We start from the raw sequence: 15,187 nt of genomic DNA, 5'->3' as shown, positions 1-15,187 counted from the left end.
TAATATGACCCAAAATATAATATATTATATTTATAATCTATTTTCATGTTTTTCTTTCTAAACCAAAACATTACAAATATTTTAATTATCAAACCATTGGTTGGAGCTTCCTATTTTTTAACAAGGAATATAAACATTGAATACAGAAAGAAATTGAAAAAAATATTGGTGTTGGTTTGACACAAAGAACTCTAAATGATTTGAAAAATATGGTTATAACCATTACTTAATTATCAGTATTAGACTTTTTTTGGTTAATTTTGTTTGAAAATCGCTCTAAAATGTTTTGTAGAATAAATATTTCTTTAGAAGCTCATAAATATTTTTAACTTATTTTCTATGTTTTAAAAATAACTTTTTATATGCAGTGTGTTATTTTTAATCATTTTTTATATTTGTATAATTATTATTTTTTATAGAGATCTCATAAAACGAATAAAAATAATTAAAAGATGTTATTCGAAAACACCTATGTTCTTCATTTTTAAGAGCGGAAAATTGGGGTCTGTTTGGCAACTATTTTTTAAAACAGTTTTTTATTTTTCAAAACAAAAAACTTGGAAAACTCGTTTGACAACAAAAAACTATTTTGAGTTTTCTATTACACCACACAAAAAATATTTTAAAAATATTTAAAACATTAAAAACATTTTAAATTTTGAAATAGACTTTTGTTTTACAAAACATCATATAATAGATTTTAAAAACTGTTCTTAAAAACTATTTTTTAGAACTATTTTTGAAAATGGTTACTAAACAAACCCTTGTTTTCTATTTTTTTATATTATAAAATATGTTTTTTTTCTATTTAAAAAATTGAAAATCATTTTCGAAAATAGTTATCAAACAAACCCTTACTCTCCCTCATTCCAAAAACTACACATACCTAGAAAATGTGATTTTCAAAATCTTTTGTTTCATAAATCCAATGAATAAATAAGGTAGCAAGTGTCCTCTTGCAAAATGGAACTAAGGGGTTACACTGGTTGTAAGAGTTCTTTTTATCTTTTATTTGTTTATATTTTTTGGCCAAAAGACTAAATTATTTGTAAACTTCCTAAAACTATATACAGAAAAAGGGTGTTTGGTATGTGGAAATGAGGAGTGAGAATAAACATTTCGCTCCATTCCTCCCTCATTCCAATGTTTAAATAAATTTAATGAAGTTCGGAATAAAATAAAAAATGATTCTGATAGAAATCAAATCTCACTTATAAGTAAGATCTCTATTCATTGCAAGTAACTAGTAATAATTCATTCATCCCATAAAAAAAATATAAAATTGTTTAAAATTACTTTTTTACTCTTGGATTTCATACATCAAGTCCCATCTCCCTTCATCCCATAGAAGACTATTTTTTCCAATCTTATTATTTAGTAACAAAAAATAAATAAAAAATTCTAATAAATGAAAATAAAAAATTTATTTTAAAATATGTCCAAGGTATTATTATCAATTTATTTATTTATTTTTCTTTTACGTTCCTATAATCCTATTATTATCAAACATTAAGATGACAGCAAATATTCATTCTAAATTTGAATTTCTAGGTTTATCCAAATACTAGACTCTTAGCTGCAAGACATTTATACATAGCAAACTAATAAAATGAAGATTATTAATTTATGGGAAACTTTTGGTTTTCAATTGATCGATGGAAAAGAGTTACATCACATATTCCATGACGTCACCATTGACATCTTAGTTCCTAACCATGTAAATAACCAAGGATGAAATTAATGGTAATTACGAATATATCGATACTTCTATTTTACAGATATATCAACGAATATTTTGATATAAAATATTGATGGATTTAAAATTGATTAGAACTTATAAAAATGTAAGAAAAACTCTTAAAAATAAAATTAGAAGTATGATAAATATTTTAAAATTGTTTTGTTCAAGAAATTGATACATGTATGATATAATTTCTTATATTTGAAAATAATATTGTATGTCTCGATAAAAAATATGAATTTCATAAGTGTATATTTATTATTAAATTATGTCAAATATTATTCAACAATAATATTATGATATTTGATTGTAATATGTCTAATTTAAAAATATATTTAATATTAAAATTATAATTCATTTAATTCAATTGTATTAAATGATATAAAATAAATAATTATATATGAATAATTTTTAATATTTAATTAATATATTAATAATATCAGAAAATTATCACAATAATTTTATATTTTTGGTAATCAATTAGATGAAAAATTTTCATTAAATTATAAAAAAATTATGATTAATTTGTTTTTTAAAACATTATTTTAATATTATGTTTATATGATGAGTTTTAGTCTATATATATTTATAAAATAGACGTTTGTGATCAAAGTGATGGAAAGTGCTTCAGGGGGAGGAGTTTTGAAATGTGGTAAGTGTTGGTTTCCAGTAGAATCCAAGACATTTGAAATATCCATTGAAGTGGTTCGAGGTAAACCGAGAGGGATTATTTTGGAAAAGAGCAAAGACTTTTTCTCTTGGATAAGATTTAGAGAAAATCGCTTAAGCTTTCTGTTGGAAGGTGTGGAAGCTTGGTGTAGGGGAAAGTCAAGTTCGAGGCATCTGAAAATTTGGGAAGAAGAAGGAAGAAAGTTTAGGCTGGAGTGTTGTTCAAATGAGGCTGGTAGGTTTCTACTCTGTTTAGTGAGAGATGTGGAAGCTAAGAAGTATTGTCTCATACTTCTAGAAGGAAAAGGCTTAGTAGGGGGTTGGTTTCTGTTGGCTAAGAAGTTAAGGGCCCTAAGAGTTTCCACTCCAACTTTTAGTAAAGTTTATCTAGGTGTTCCCCCCTCTGAAAATGAGGGGTGTAGTGTCAAAGGAATAGGAAAGGGTTAGGAACATTTGTAGAAGTAGCAAGAGAGAAGTCAGGAGAACCAAGAAAGTCCTTATGGGTGCATTTAGGGGACCAAGAACTGCTTTGTAGGGAAAAGCAACTAAGTCGATGCTTGGTTGGCTGTTTTGGTGATAATTTTGAATTCGTTCCCCTACTGTCATCCTTGAAGGGGTGGGCGTTTGAAAGTTGGTTTCTAAAGGGAGGTTTAAAAATCTCCAGGTTGGGTAGGGCCCTTATGTTGTTTGAGTTTGAAAATAAATGTGAAGTTGATTTGGTATTTTTAAGGGGCAGTAGACGCTTTAAGGAAAGAGAGTTTCTCTTGCAAAGATGGGGACCTGAAGTGGGGTGTTTTTGGAATGATAGTCATGCTAAGAAAGTTTGGGTGAGGGTGGTAGGACTTCCTTTTCATCTTTGGAGTAAAAAGGTGTTCAAGAGAATTGGAAAGAGCTGTGGAGGGTTTATATTTGTTGATGAGGAAACAACTTTCTTTTCTTAGTTGCAGTGGGCTCGGATCTTGGTAAGAACCTCCGGGAAGAACATGCCAGGGTCTTTGCAGGTGGTGGCTGGAAATACTTGTTGGGTGATTAGTCTGTGGTGGGAAGCTCTTTCTCGGGTGTCTCAAGTAATGTCGAGGTCTGTCCTACTTAAAAGAGATGGACGTGAGGTTATAGACGAAGGTAAGGGTGGTGCACGCGTGGGTGATAGCGTGCAGAAGTTTCAATTTGAAAATTAGAAATGAAGGTCAAATGAGTAGGTTGAGTGTGGTAGAAGGCTTAGGACTACAGCGGGTGTAGGGGGTAGGTCGACTAAAGATCCTAATGTGGACTCAACTACGATTGAGTCTGGGCCTAAGACAATTGGCTAGGAGGTTTTTAAAGGTAGCGATTGGACGAAATCAAGTGGTGGAGCAGGTTAGGCTGAGGGCCCAAAACCCTTCAGGTCTATGGGCGCGAGCTTGGGAGAGAGCGTTAAGAGGCCTGTTAGGCCCATTTTAAATAAGCCATCCCTGAGCCTTTTTGGGAGGTATTTCTTTTCTAAGGCTTCCACTAAGCTCATCGGGGGTGTTATGGGGTTGGAGTAGGAGCTCCTAGCCATTGAAGAAGTCAACGTTGGGGAATCGATTCCTGGCCAATTGAAGCTCACTGATGAGGCACTATTGGATGAAGCATCCAAGTATCCCGTTGTACACAACCTCTCTTTTTCTTCTTTGGGGCTTTAGGGTTCTTCTTCTTCTACTCCTTTCTTGGGGCCCGACGAGGCTTTATGGGGGTTGGAGATGGCTTCTAGTGGATCGAAAGGGTCAACGAAAGGCGCGATGGGTCGGGTTCATCTACGAACAGTGCTAATTGAAGATTTTTTTGCCCTCAATGGTAGGAAAGAGCCTCTTTAGGATTCGAGTGGCAATGAGAGCGCGTCTAAGCTAGCACTTGTTCCAATTGGATCGAGTTTTGCTAGTCCAATAGCAGAAAGGATGGCCTTTCAACTGGAAGAGGGGGACGGGATGAAGAGTGGAGCTCTAGCTGTCTTGCGAAGTTCAGTTGATGCCTCGGTATGTTGACGGAAGGGTTTAAAGAGGAAATTTTGTACTTATTGAGGAGAATGAAGGGGAGAATTGATTATAAGAGCCAGGATGGGGCGTCTAGAAAGATGAAATTATCTGTTTCAAAGTCTAGTAGGGAACTAAAGAAATTAGAGTGGACAATAAGCTATAAAAAAAAAAAAAAAAAAAACTAGGGTGGTTACCAATGTAAATATTTCTAGAGGGGCTTCTAGGTCGGGATGCAAATGAAGATAAGGATTTTATCATGGAATGTCAGAGGGGAAAATGACAGAGATAAAAGAAATGTCATTAAGTCAGTCATAAAATCCCAAAGAGTAGATGTGGTTTGTCTATAGGAAACTAAAATTAAGGAAATGAATACAAGGCTTGTTCATAGTCTTGGGGTGGGAAGACATCTAGGCTAGAGAGTAGTCAATTTTAGGGGTGCGATTGGAGGTATTATAGTGTTTTAGGATAACAGAATGGTTGAATTGGTTGATTTGGAAGAAGGAGAATTCTCAATTTTGTGTCGATTTAAAAATTGTGTGGATGGATTAGTGTGGGTGTTCTGTGGTGTGTATGGGCCAGTGTGCAATAGGGATAAAGAGGACTTTTGGGAAGAGTTTGGGTCTATAAAAGGTTTATAGAGTGACCCCTGGTGTGTGGGAGATGATTTCAATATGGTCAAATATCCAAATGAGAGGTGGGCTTTCTGCATCAATGAGAAGATTTTCAGAAGTAGTAAAGGATTTGGAGCTGAGGGACTTTCCTTTGTTGGAGGGTTCTTTTACCTGGAGAGGTGGGTTGAATAACCAATCCCATTTTAGGCTTGACTGGTTCTTACTGACAGATAACTAAGACAATATGTTTAATGGGGTTGTGCAAGGGGTCCTACTCAAACCAGTTTCTGATCACTTTCCCATTCTTCTAGAAGGTGGAGGTATGAAGAGTAAACCTTCCCTTTTCAGATTTGAGAACATGTGGTTGGAGGAGGAGGGGTTCAAAGACCAAATGAAGATGTGGTGGGGGAGTTTAAATTTTATTGGGACCTTCAGCTTTTTTTTAGACACAAAATTGAGAGCCTTAAAAGATATTTTGAATAGATAAAACTTCTTTTTTGACAGTCAAATAATTTATTTGAGCGCCTAACCAGATCCCTGAATGATATCTAACTATGTACACTTGATTGTTATATTTTTACTTTAATATGCCTCCATAACCTAAATTAGATGCATTTGATTCTACAATGAGCAATGCATTGGGATGAAGGATGTTAATGCATGGTAAATGTTTGACTCTTTATTTAATTTCTTTGACTAAATTAGTATGATACTCAATCTATGCAGGTGCATTTTTCTTAAGTCTTTTGTATAAAGGTTCACAAATGATTCTCAAATCTTAGAAATAATATGTAGACCTTGAGTTAATCATTTACGAAGGACCTATGGGTCAATCTAGATAAAAGATCTCAAGAATCTTTTATACAACTGTATATCTGTACAATTGTCTCCCTGTATTTATCCAGTAAAAAAAAAACTATTTAAATAGTAGTGAATAGTGTCAAATAGTGATTGAATAGTCAAATAGTAAAAATCAACGTGTGAAAAGAAAATTTCTTTTCTACTTGAAGAAGTTGTCTCTTCCTTATAGAAGACTTCATTTAATCAGGTTTCAGCTGTCTCAACACTTTGTGGTAGATTTCAAAATTTGTTCAAGCATGCAAGTCTCAAGTCCGACTCAAATCCGATTTTTTCATCTATAAATAGAGAAGCCACCGTCATTTCAAGGCAGAGCTCAAGAGTGCTAAGTATAGAGTGTTCTAAAGTTCTCTCTCTTGCTTTTGTAATCTCCTCCTTCAATAAATCTAGTCCTTTGTATTCCTCTCTTTGTAATCATCTTTTTGTTATCAACAAACCTGTAATCAACAACTCTCTTATATTCAAGGTATATTTTTAATACAAAAGTTATTTTCAAATTTATGTGTTTTTATATTAAATTTCTATGGTTTTATGTTAAATTTATGTGTTTTTATGTTCAATTTTTTGCGATAAATTAGACATTAATTATTTCTGTTTTTATGCTTGAAGTTCATTAGACAAATTAATTTGTTGTTTTTTAAAAACTAAAAATGATAACATTGGATTTTTAACTTTACTAAATTAAAATAAAAAGAAATTATACTTTATTAACAAATTTTTTTCATTAAAATATTAAAATTAGGTATGGAAATAAGTGTTTTTATAAACACCAAAAAAATGAATTCAATTTTACTATAATTAGAAAATTAAGTTTTAAATTTAAAAAAACATAAAAATTAAATTGAAATAATTATTTAAACTTTGAAATTAATTTATCTTTATCTATAATTCTATATAAATAAAGAAATTATTTAAAAAATAAAAGAAAAAAATAGGTTTAAGAGATAAAATAAGAGAATTCTATATATATTTTATTATAAAATATCTTAAAAGAGTGTACTGATATATTTGTTTTTTCTTGAATATAAATAAATCAAAGTTTATACGTACAAATTTTATTATATATATATATATATATATATATACTTATTCTTTTAAAATAAAAATAATAATTTAAATTTAAAAAACTTATATCTCAATTTTATATATTCAATAAATATTAATTTTATCATTAATCAAATAAAAACAATAGTTTAAATTAAAAAAAATTATATCTAATTTCATATATTTGATAAATATTAATTTTATCATTATTAACATTTGCAATTGATAAATATTAATTTTTTTTTAATTTTGGTAAATATTAATTATTAATTATCATTTTTATTTTAACGAGATTTTTTATATTTAAAAAATATATTATTTTTATGATTTTGTCTAAATAAGTGCAAGTATATGTAGTATCTTCACCCCTGACTCTCACACTGGTTAGTCATGCATTTTTCCAGGGTTTATTACAGTTTCTGCAAAATCCTAGTAGCCCAATCCAAACCCTAATTCTCCAAATTCACCTTGTTCCATGACCTCTGTTTTCCTCATAAGACCCTAACCCTAATTGTTACCTCGCAATGACGAAGGTGTACGGAACAGGAGCTTACGACTTCAAGCGCCATAGGGTCGCCGAGTACCCAGTTGAGTCAGCTAACCAAGTAGCCGAGCCCAAAACCGGCTCAGCTATCCCCAACACCATAACTCTTCTCGAAATCCAGCGTGATAGGCTCACCAAGATAGCAGAGGCCAACTGGTCCAAAGCGGGCGAAGACTCGAAGCCCAAGAAGCCTTTCGACCCTAAGCTGGTGAAGGAGATTTACGAGACGGAGCTGGTGGTCTCAGGCGGACGCAAAACTGTGCCTTTGCAGAGGGTTATGATTTTGGAAGTGAGTCAGTATCTGGAGAATTACTTGTGGCCTAATTTCGATCCTGAAACGGCGTCATTTGAGCATGTGATGTCGATGATACTCATGGTGAACGAGAAGGTACGGGCTTTGCTCTGGTTTTGAAATTTTTAGGTCTGTTTGGTTGCCAGGAAATGTAGGAAAACAAGATAAAATGGAGGTTGTGAATTCATATGCTGGGTTCTTTCAAACTTGGAAAACAAAATCTTTTAGGTTTTTTTGTTTTGTTTTTTTTTTTTTTGGTTGGAACGTGCCATTGTTTGGTTTCTGAGAAAATGTGGAGAAAGGAATCCCGAGAAGTAAAGATATTGAAATTCTTGCTCTGACGATGATGGAAACTGAAAAATGTGGCTTAAAGAGGGAAGTAGTTCTTTTAGGGTATTTTTGTTAGGGAGAAAACAGGGGGAAGAAATAGGAAATAACAATTAAAGAATTAGGTTTTTTCGTATGTATTTACTTTGAATATGGACTATGAAAAATATAATTAATTATGCTCTGCCTGGTTTTTGAGAAACTAGAAGTATGTAATTTATGAATTGCTTCCCTATAATTTGCAGTTTCGAGAGAACGTGGCTGCTTGGATTTGCTTTTATGATAGAAAGGATGTGTTCAAGGCCTTCATTGAGAAGGTTCTTCGGCTTAAGGAGCAGGTTTGTTTCTTGTTTCTTTGGTTTACTTATTAATCAGAGGAAACAGTTTCTTCTTTTGTCTCAACAGTACTGGAATTACTACATCGCTGCAAATAATTGCCAAAATTGAGTGACAGTGCAGTGTAATACTTACTAATAGGAAGTCTTGTGCCGATGTTTAGTTTACAACTAAAATAGAATTTCCTTGATAACAATAGCATGAAAGACATTATTGCTGTATTAAAACAAAACAACATTGGTGCTGTTGTCAAGTTAAATCATTCAGAGAATTGACCCACGTCTGGATTTGGCTTTTCCTTATTGGATTTGTTTTTTTTTTTTTTGGATTTTTTGTGCCTAAGTTGTGTTATTTGGCTACTTAATGAAACTTAATCAAGCAAAGAACATCGTCATGATGCCCTTGAGGCTTGGCTGAAGTGGTAAAGGGTTGGGAGGGTTTGTGGGAGGTTCCAGGTTCAAGTCCAAATAGGGAAAAAACATTGCCATGATGCTTTTCTTTTGTAAACTGGCAATTCCGGCTCCTTAATGTACTTATCTTGTTGAGTTATACCAACCAATGAATTTATGCTTTTGCCAGACATGCACTCAAAATAGACCTTTCAAATTTGGTGTCACACCAATATTTTTCTATGATTAGTGTAGCCATCTTCACATTCCTATGCCCTCTAGAATTTCCATTTTGATTAGCTAATTATAAGATTGACTCAATATAGCCTTAATCCTAAATATTGCCTTGTAGATTTTGGTTTAAACCTATAATCATTTATAAGATTGCCATCTACACCATTATTTTCATGCATGAATAGACTTCTATTTACTATAAATGGTGCAATCCTATATGTGTTTTACAAGGCAAGAAGTTTTCTCTAAAGGCACTAAGGCTTGGATGAGTAAACATTCCATGTCGTAAGAAGGATGTATGATTTATCATTAAAGTTCCTAGCTTGCTAGGGTAGCCTAGTTGGTTAAGGCAAATGTTGGGAGGTGTAGTCACAGTAAGAGGCACATGGTCCCGGGATCGAATCTTGCCATTGATGATACCCTAATTTTTCTGGTGTTGGTTGTTGTTTTTTCTATTCTATATTTTTTTTCTCACTCTGTGTGCTTTCTATGCCCTTGAGTTGTGCTCCTTTTTTATGTGCGCTTGTTAATCCAATTCCTTTGCTTAGCCCCTTTTTGGCAAAAAGGGAGAAAATTCTTGTTATTATTCCAACCATATTGTCTAATGGAATGGTTTGGTGCTTATTTAATATTTGAAGTGGCATTAATGTATTACTAAATTTCCTATCTTGTGGTTTGTTAGGGAAGGAGCTTAAGTATAGCAGAGAAGACCAATTACTTGCTTTTCATGATTAATGCCTTTCAGGTATGGTGAGACAAGTTATTAGAATCACATATTTGTTGTATGTTTTGTCTTTATTAGTAATTTGATTGATAGGTCTATTTATACAACATCCCTATAAAATTCGATGATTATAATCAAACTTTTTTTTTGATAGGTAAAAATGGTTGTATTAAAAGTGCCTAGCAAAGGGCGTTCAAAAGTAAACATGATGTATACTAGGCACCTAAGGCTAAAAAAGAGGGGGATACAATAAACCCAACACCCTTGCCTCACTTACAGCCCAATCAAACAATAAAATCAAATAATGACAACAAGCAAAAACCTAAATGCACCCTGACACATTCCAAAAACATGTACATAAAGGTTCGTGTAATTGCTTGGTCCGTTATTATGGAATTTTCAAAGACTCTCTGATTACTTTCTTTCCATAAGGTTCAAAATAAGCAAAAAGGAGCTGTTTTCTAGGCCTTCTTCCTTTTCTTCCCTACAAAAGCTCCATGCTAGCTAAGAAGGGCTTCAGTGACTGAAGGTGGCATCACCTACTGATCACCAAACAGAGCAAAAATTAGCTGCCATGGAGAGAAAAAAGTTGATTATATTTGAATTTGAGAGGCTAGATATGTTATGTATAAGACAAGACTATTGCCAAATAAAAAGGAGTGAAATTTTTAGTTTGAGTGTGCTAATGAGATGAATTCTCATAAATGCTTGTTTATCCAAAAGGAGATTTCATAAATTATCTATGATATATGAACACTTCAAAATATTTGAATTACCCATGGTTAACACGACATGAGAAGGATTGGATATTAGATATGTGAGAAAAAAGTTTAGTTCCTTATGACTTGCCCTAGACTCTTAGAATTTGTTTCTTGCTGCCTTATATTTTAGTGACTAAGCACTTTAGACATTCTATATTGGACATAGGTCTAGGGGATAGAATGAGAAAAAACAGAGATTTGTGCGTGCATGTCTTGAGGGCCGCAAACAACAATCCTAGACAAACACCAACACCTAATAAAGTGTTGTGTTGAGACAAATCACATACAAGTTAAGCCATTTTCTAGCTTTTCTTTAATAAAGTAGTGTCGGTCTGGTTCAAGGTGTTTAGTTCTATCATATTGGATAAAGTTGTGAGCAAGGTTGATAGCAATTTTATTATCACAATCTTTAGTGACCTTGGCCACATTGATTCACAAATTCTATGTGCCATAGACTTGAATTCCACTTTAACACTTGATCTAGCAACAACATATTGTTTTTTCTTCTCTAACTTACTAAATTGCCTCCAACAAACATTCAACATCTAGACATATCTCCTATTAGTTTCAAAACTTGCTCAATCATCACACTTATCAAAAAAATAGAAAAACTCAATCATCACCTTTTACTTTCAAATGATTTCTTTTAAAGAATAGAAGTCCCTTTTCTAGGGTTTCCTTCAAGTATCTCAAGATGTTAAAAGCAACATTCATGTGATTCTCATTTGGTGATTTTGTAATGAACTTTATATAAGCGCATAAACTGACTTATAACAAGAGGAACAACAATTTTTGGTAAGTGCATAAATTGACTTATAACAATATAAACAACAACTTTAGGTAAGCAAAACCTAGATATCCTAACCTTTTATATATTCTCTTAATTTACCTATCAAAAAAAAAAAAAAAAACTTGAATATCCTAACCATAATAATCTTTTTTCCCGCATAGGTGAACTTGAGATAGAATTCCCATTGCTTTAGGTTCCTCAAAGATATGCAGGCTGTCAATCTCTTTAGCATTATCATGCCTAATTCCCATGCATAGTTTTTAAAAAATTTATTGTGAGTGGGAAAAATTTTAGCTACACAATTTAGGTCCTGAGTAATGGAGTAAGTTTGTTAATTAAAAAAAAGATTGCAAGACAGGTTTTGGACATGCAAAACAAAATTTAGAGTTAGGTATTTTCATTCTATGAATAGATATAGATACCCTTCTAGCAATAGGATAAAGATCTATCAATCATTTATATTTTTTAACGACTTCAACATGGAACATAGAACATAGGAAGAGATAAATTCGACAAACCTATCATGATAATTTGAGGCCCATGAATCAGTGATCCAAGGGTTTGATTTCTTCTTGGAAGTGTATTTTTTAGGTAAGTAAAGATTGTATTAAATGGAAAAACAAGAAGGTATACATGACGTATACAAAGCAATCAAATGACAAATAAAGGAGGTGCGAAGACACAAAAACTAGCAACCAACAAAGACACAAGGTCTATCAATGACAAAGAACCATCCTCAATATATACTCTTAACCCAATTGCAAAAAAGATACAAGAATTTTTTTTTTAATAGTTTGGTCCATGCTTTCACAATTATCAAAAGCTCTCCTATTTCTCTCCCTCTAAATGGTCCATAACAAGCACCACAAAACAACCTTCCAAGCCTTGGAAGTATGCAAAGCAGTGAATATATATTAGTGGGGGCTACTTATCTGGGTGGAAGGTGAGTGGTGGGAGGGGTGAGGGGACGCATATATCGCATTTATTGTTTGCGGATGATACGTTGGTTTTTTGTGAGGAGTCTTCAGACGAGATGACTTATCTAAGTTGGCTTCTCATGTGGTTTGAGGCGTGTTCGGGTTTGAGGATTAACTTAGAGAAGAGTGAGATGATCCCAGTTGGAAGGGTGCAAAATATAGAGGGTTTGACTTTGGAGTTGGGGTGTAAAGTGGGAGGGATTCCTTCTAGTTATTTGGGAATGCCCCTAGGGGCAGCTTTCAATTCTTTGGCGGTGTGGGATGGGGTTGAAGAGCGTTTTCGTAGAAGGCTTGCTATGTGGAAGAGGCAATACATATCTAAAGGGGGAAGACTCACCCTAATTAGAAGCACCATGTCTAGTATGCCTATTTATTTGATGTCTCTCTTTCATTTGCCTAGAAAAGTGAGGTTGAGATTGGAGAAAATTCAGAGAGATTTTCTGTAGGGTGGGGGATCTTTAGCCTATAAACCTCACCTTGTAAGATGGAACTTGGTTTGCTTGGAGAAAAAAAAAGGTGGACTAGGGGTGAGAAATTTATCTTTGATGAATAATGCCCTTTTGGGTAAGTGGAATTGGAGGTTTGCTAATGAGAGAGAGGCGTTGTGGAGAAGTGTAATTAGCCTCAAGTATGGCGTAGAGGAGGGCGGCTGGTATACTCGGGATGTGATGGGAAGAAACGGAGTTGGGCTTTGGAAAGCAATTAGGAAGAAGTGGGGGTTGTTAGATGGCAGGGTAGCTTTCCATCTGGGTAATGGGCAAAAAGTGAAATTTTGGAAAGACAAGTGGTGTGGTGATGGGCCTCTTTGTGAGTCCTTCCCATCTCTTTTTTCCATGTCCATGTCGAAGAATGCTTGGGTTTCGAAGGTGTGGAATCCTGTTGGTGATGGGGCTGGTTGGACTCCTCTCTTTGCAAGGGCCTTTAATGATTGGGAGATTGATTTGTTGGAGCGGTTGTTGCAGAAGACCCAAGCTTTCAGGGTTCAAAGGGAGGAGGAAGATAGAGTGATATGGACAGCTTCAAATGATGGGGCTTTCTCTGTTAGATCCCTTTATTCTATGATGGAGCCGGGGGGCCTTTCTTTGTTCCCTAGTGAAAGAATTTGGAGGGCAAGAGTGCCTCCCAAGGTAGCTTTCTTTGCTTGGGAGGCTTCTTGGGGTAAAGTTTTAACACAGAAGCAACTTCAAAGGAGGGGGTTCTCTTTGGCAAATAGGTGCTTTCTTTGTTTATCTGAAGAAGAAACAGTGGATCATCTCCTACTGCATTGTGTCAAGACGAGGGTCCTATGGAACCTCCTTTTCTCTCTTTTTGGAATATCTTGGACTCTCTCGTGTACATTGAAGACAACCCTTCTTGGGTGGAATGGAGGGTTTGTGGGAAAAAGACGCAAGAAGGCTTAGCAAATGGCGCCTTTATGTATTTTTTGGTCAGTTTGGAAGGAGAGAAATAGGTTAGCATTTGGGGATGAGGATCTTTCGCTTCAAAGGTTGAAATATTCTTTTGTATGTAATCTTTGGTTTTGGGTCAGGGGTTCCTTAACAGAGAGTCATTCTTCTCTTGTAAGTTTTGTAGACTGGATAGGCTCCTAGTTAGGGAAGGTGGTGTGTATACTCCTTGTATACTTAGAGGGCACCGATTTTTGGTGTTTCCTCTTTTTGTTTAATATACTTCTTTTACTTATCAAAATATATATATATATATATATATACATATATATATATATGTGTGTGTGTGTGTATTTATTTATTTGATTGGTAAATGAGCACATAAATTAAAAGTGCTGGGAAAAGGCCCATCAAAGTACACAAAAAGTAACAAATAGCACGAAAAGGCAAGCAAAAGGAAAAAAGCATCAACAAACCATCCTTCAAAACAAAACCAATGCCATAAAGACCTAAAAATCAATATTCCCTAATCAATCTTCTTACTAGCATACCAAGTCCATTTTCTGCAATCTAATCAAAGCCTAGATAGTCTTCTTCTTGACTTTGACATTAGTCCCTCTAATCAAAGCCTAGATGGTCTTCAATAAGGCTCTGTTGGGTAAATGGTTTTGGAGATTTGTGAAGGAAAGGAACCCTCTTTGGAAACGGGTAATTGTTGGTAAGTATGGGATTCAGGCTGTTTTTTTTTTTTTTTGGGGGGGGGGGGGGGGGGTGCACCAAGGAGGTGAGAAGGAGGTATGGTGTAGGAGTATGAAGTCAATTAGAAATGGGTGGGAGGACTTCAAAGATAAAACAAGGTTTTAGGTTGGTTCGGGGAATCGGGTAAAATTATGGAAAGATAGATGGTGCGGGGATATGTCTTTGAGGGATGAGTTCTCGGGTCTTTAGGCTATAGCTTCCTTTAAGGATGCTTGGGTGGTAGATGTTTGGGATGGGGGTAGTTGAGGACCGAGGTTTATTAGACAATTCAATGATTGGGAGTTAGAGGAGGTTGATGCCTTATTCGGAGGTTGCATAGCTACTCCAACGTTTCAGGTACTTTGGATACCTTGGTTTCCTTGGAGATTAAGGATTGATGCATTCTTCGATGAGGGGGGTGCTTCTAAGTTGGAATGGTGTCCCAGTTGGCAAGAAAAGGAAAAAGGCTTGGAAAGTTGCTCCTCTTTGCATTTTTTGGTCCATTTGGAGGGAACGAAATAGGAGAGCTTTTGAGGATAAGGAATGCTTAGATCAAACTTTTGAAAGTTCTTTTTTATACTTATTTTGGGATTGGATTAGAATGTACATGGGGGATAACATTACTTCTTTGATAGATTTTGTGGATTGGTTAGTTTCCCCGTAGGGGTGCGGTTGTGTTATCACCCCTATTGGTTTTTGTTTATGTATACGTCATGTATACCTTTTCTTTAATACAACACCCGTTTTACTTATAAAAAAAAATCTACCAATTG

The 15,187-nt window shown here is 34.3% G+C and overlaps 1 protein-coding gene across 3 annotated transcripts in view; it reads left to right on the top strand.

Annotated features, from left to right (window-relative positions):
- The first annotated feature begins 7,297 nt into the window (after positions 1–7,297).
- Positions 7,298–15,187, top strand: part of LOC117919898 (RNA helicase aquarius-like) — a 38,372-nt gene continuing 30,482 nt past the window's right edge. For all 3 annotated transcript variants that reach the window (XM_034837186.1, XM_034837185.1, XM_034837184.1), the window contains exons 1-3: positions 7,298–7,849; positions 8,326–8,418; positions 9,722–9,784. In XM_034837186.1, coding sequence (XP_034693077.1) covers positions 7,442–7,849; positions 8,326–8,418; positions 9,722–9,784 — 564 coding nt within the window. In that variant the 5' untranslated portion in view covers positions 7,298–7,441. The remainder of the gene's footprint in view (positions 7,850–8,325; positions 8,419–9,721; positions 9,785–15,187) is intronic.

This window comes from Vitis riparia, chromosome 8 (assembly GCF_004353265.1).
Source record: "Vitis riparia cultivar Riparia Gloire de Montpellier isolate 1030 chromosome 8, EGFV_Vit.rip_1.0, whole genome shotgun sequence".
NCBI lineage: Eukaryota > Viridiplantae > Streptophyta > Magnoliopsida > Vitales > Vitaceae > Vitis > Vitis riparia.
The sequence above is the reverse complement of the archived record's forward strand: the minus strand, read 5'-3'. Positions and strand labels throughout refer to the sequence as shown.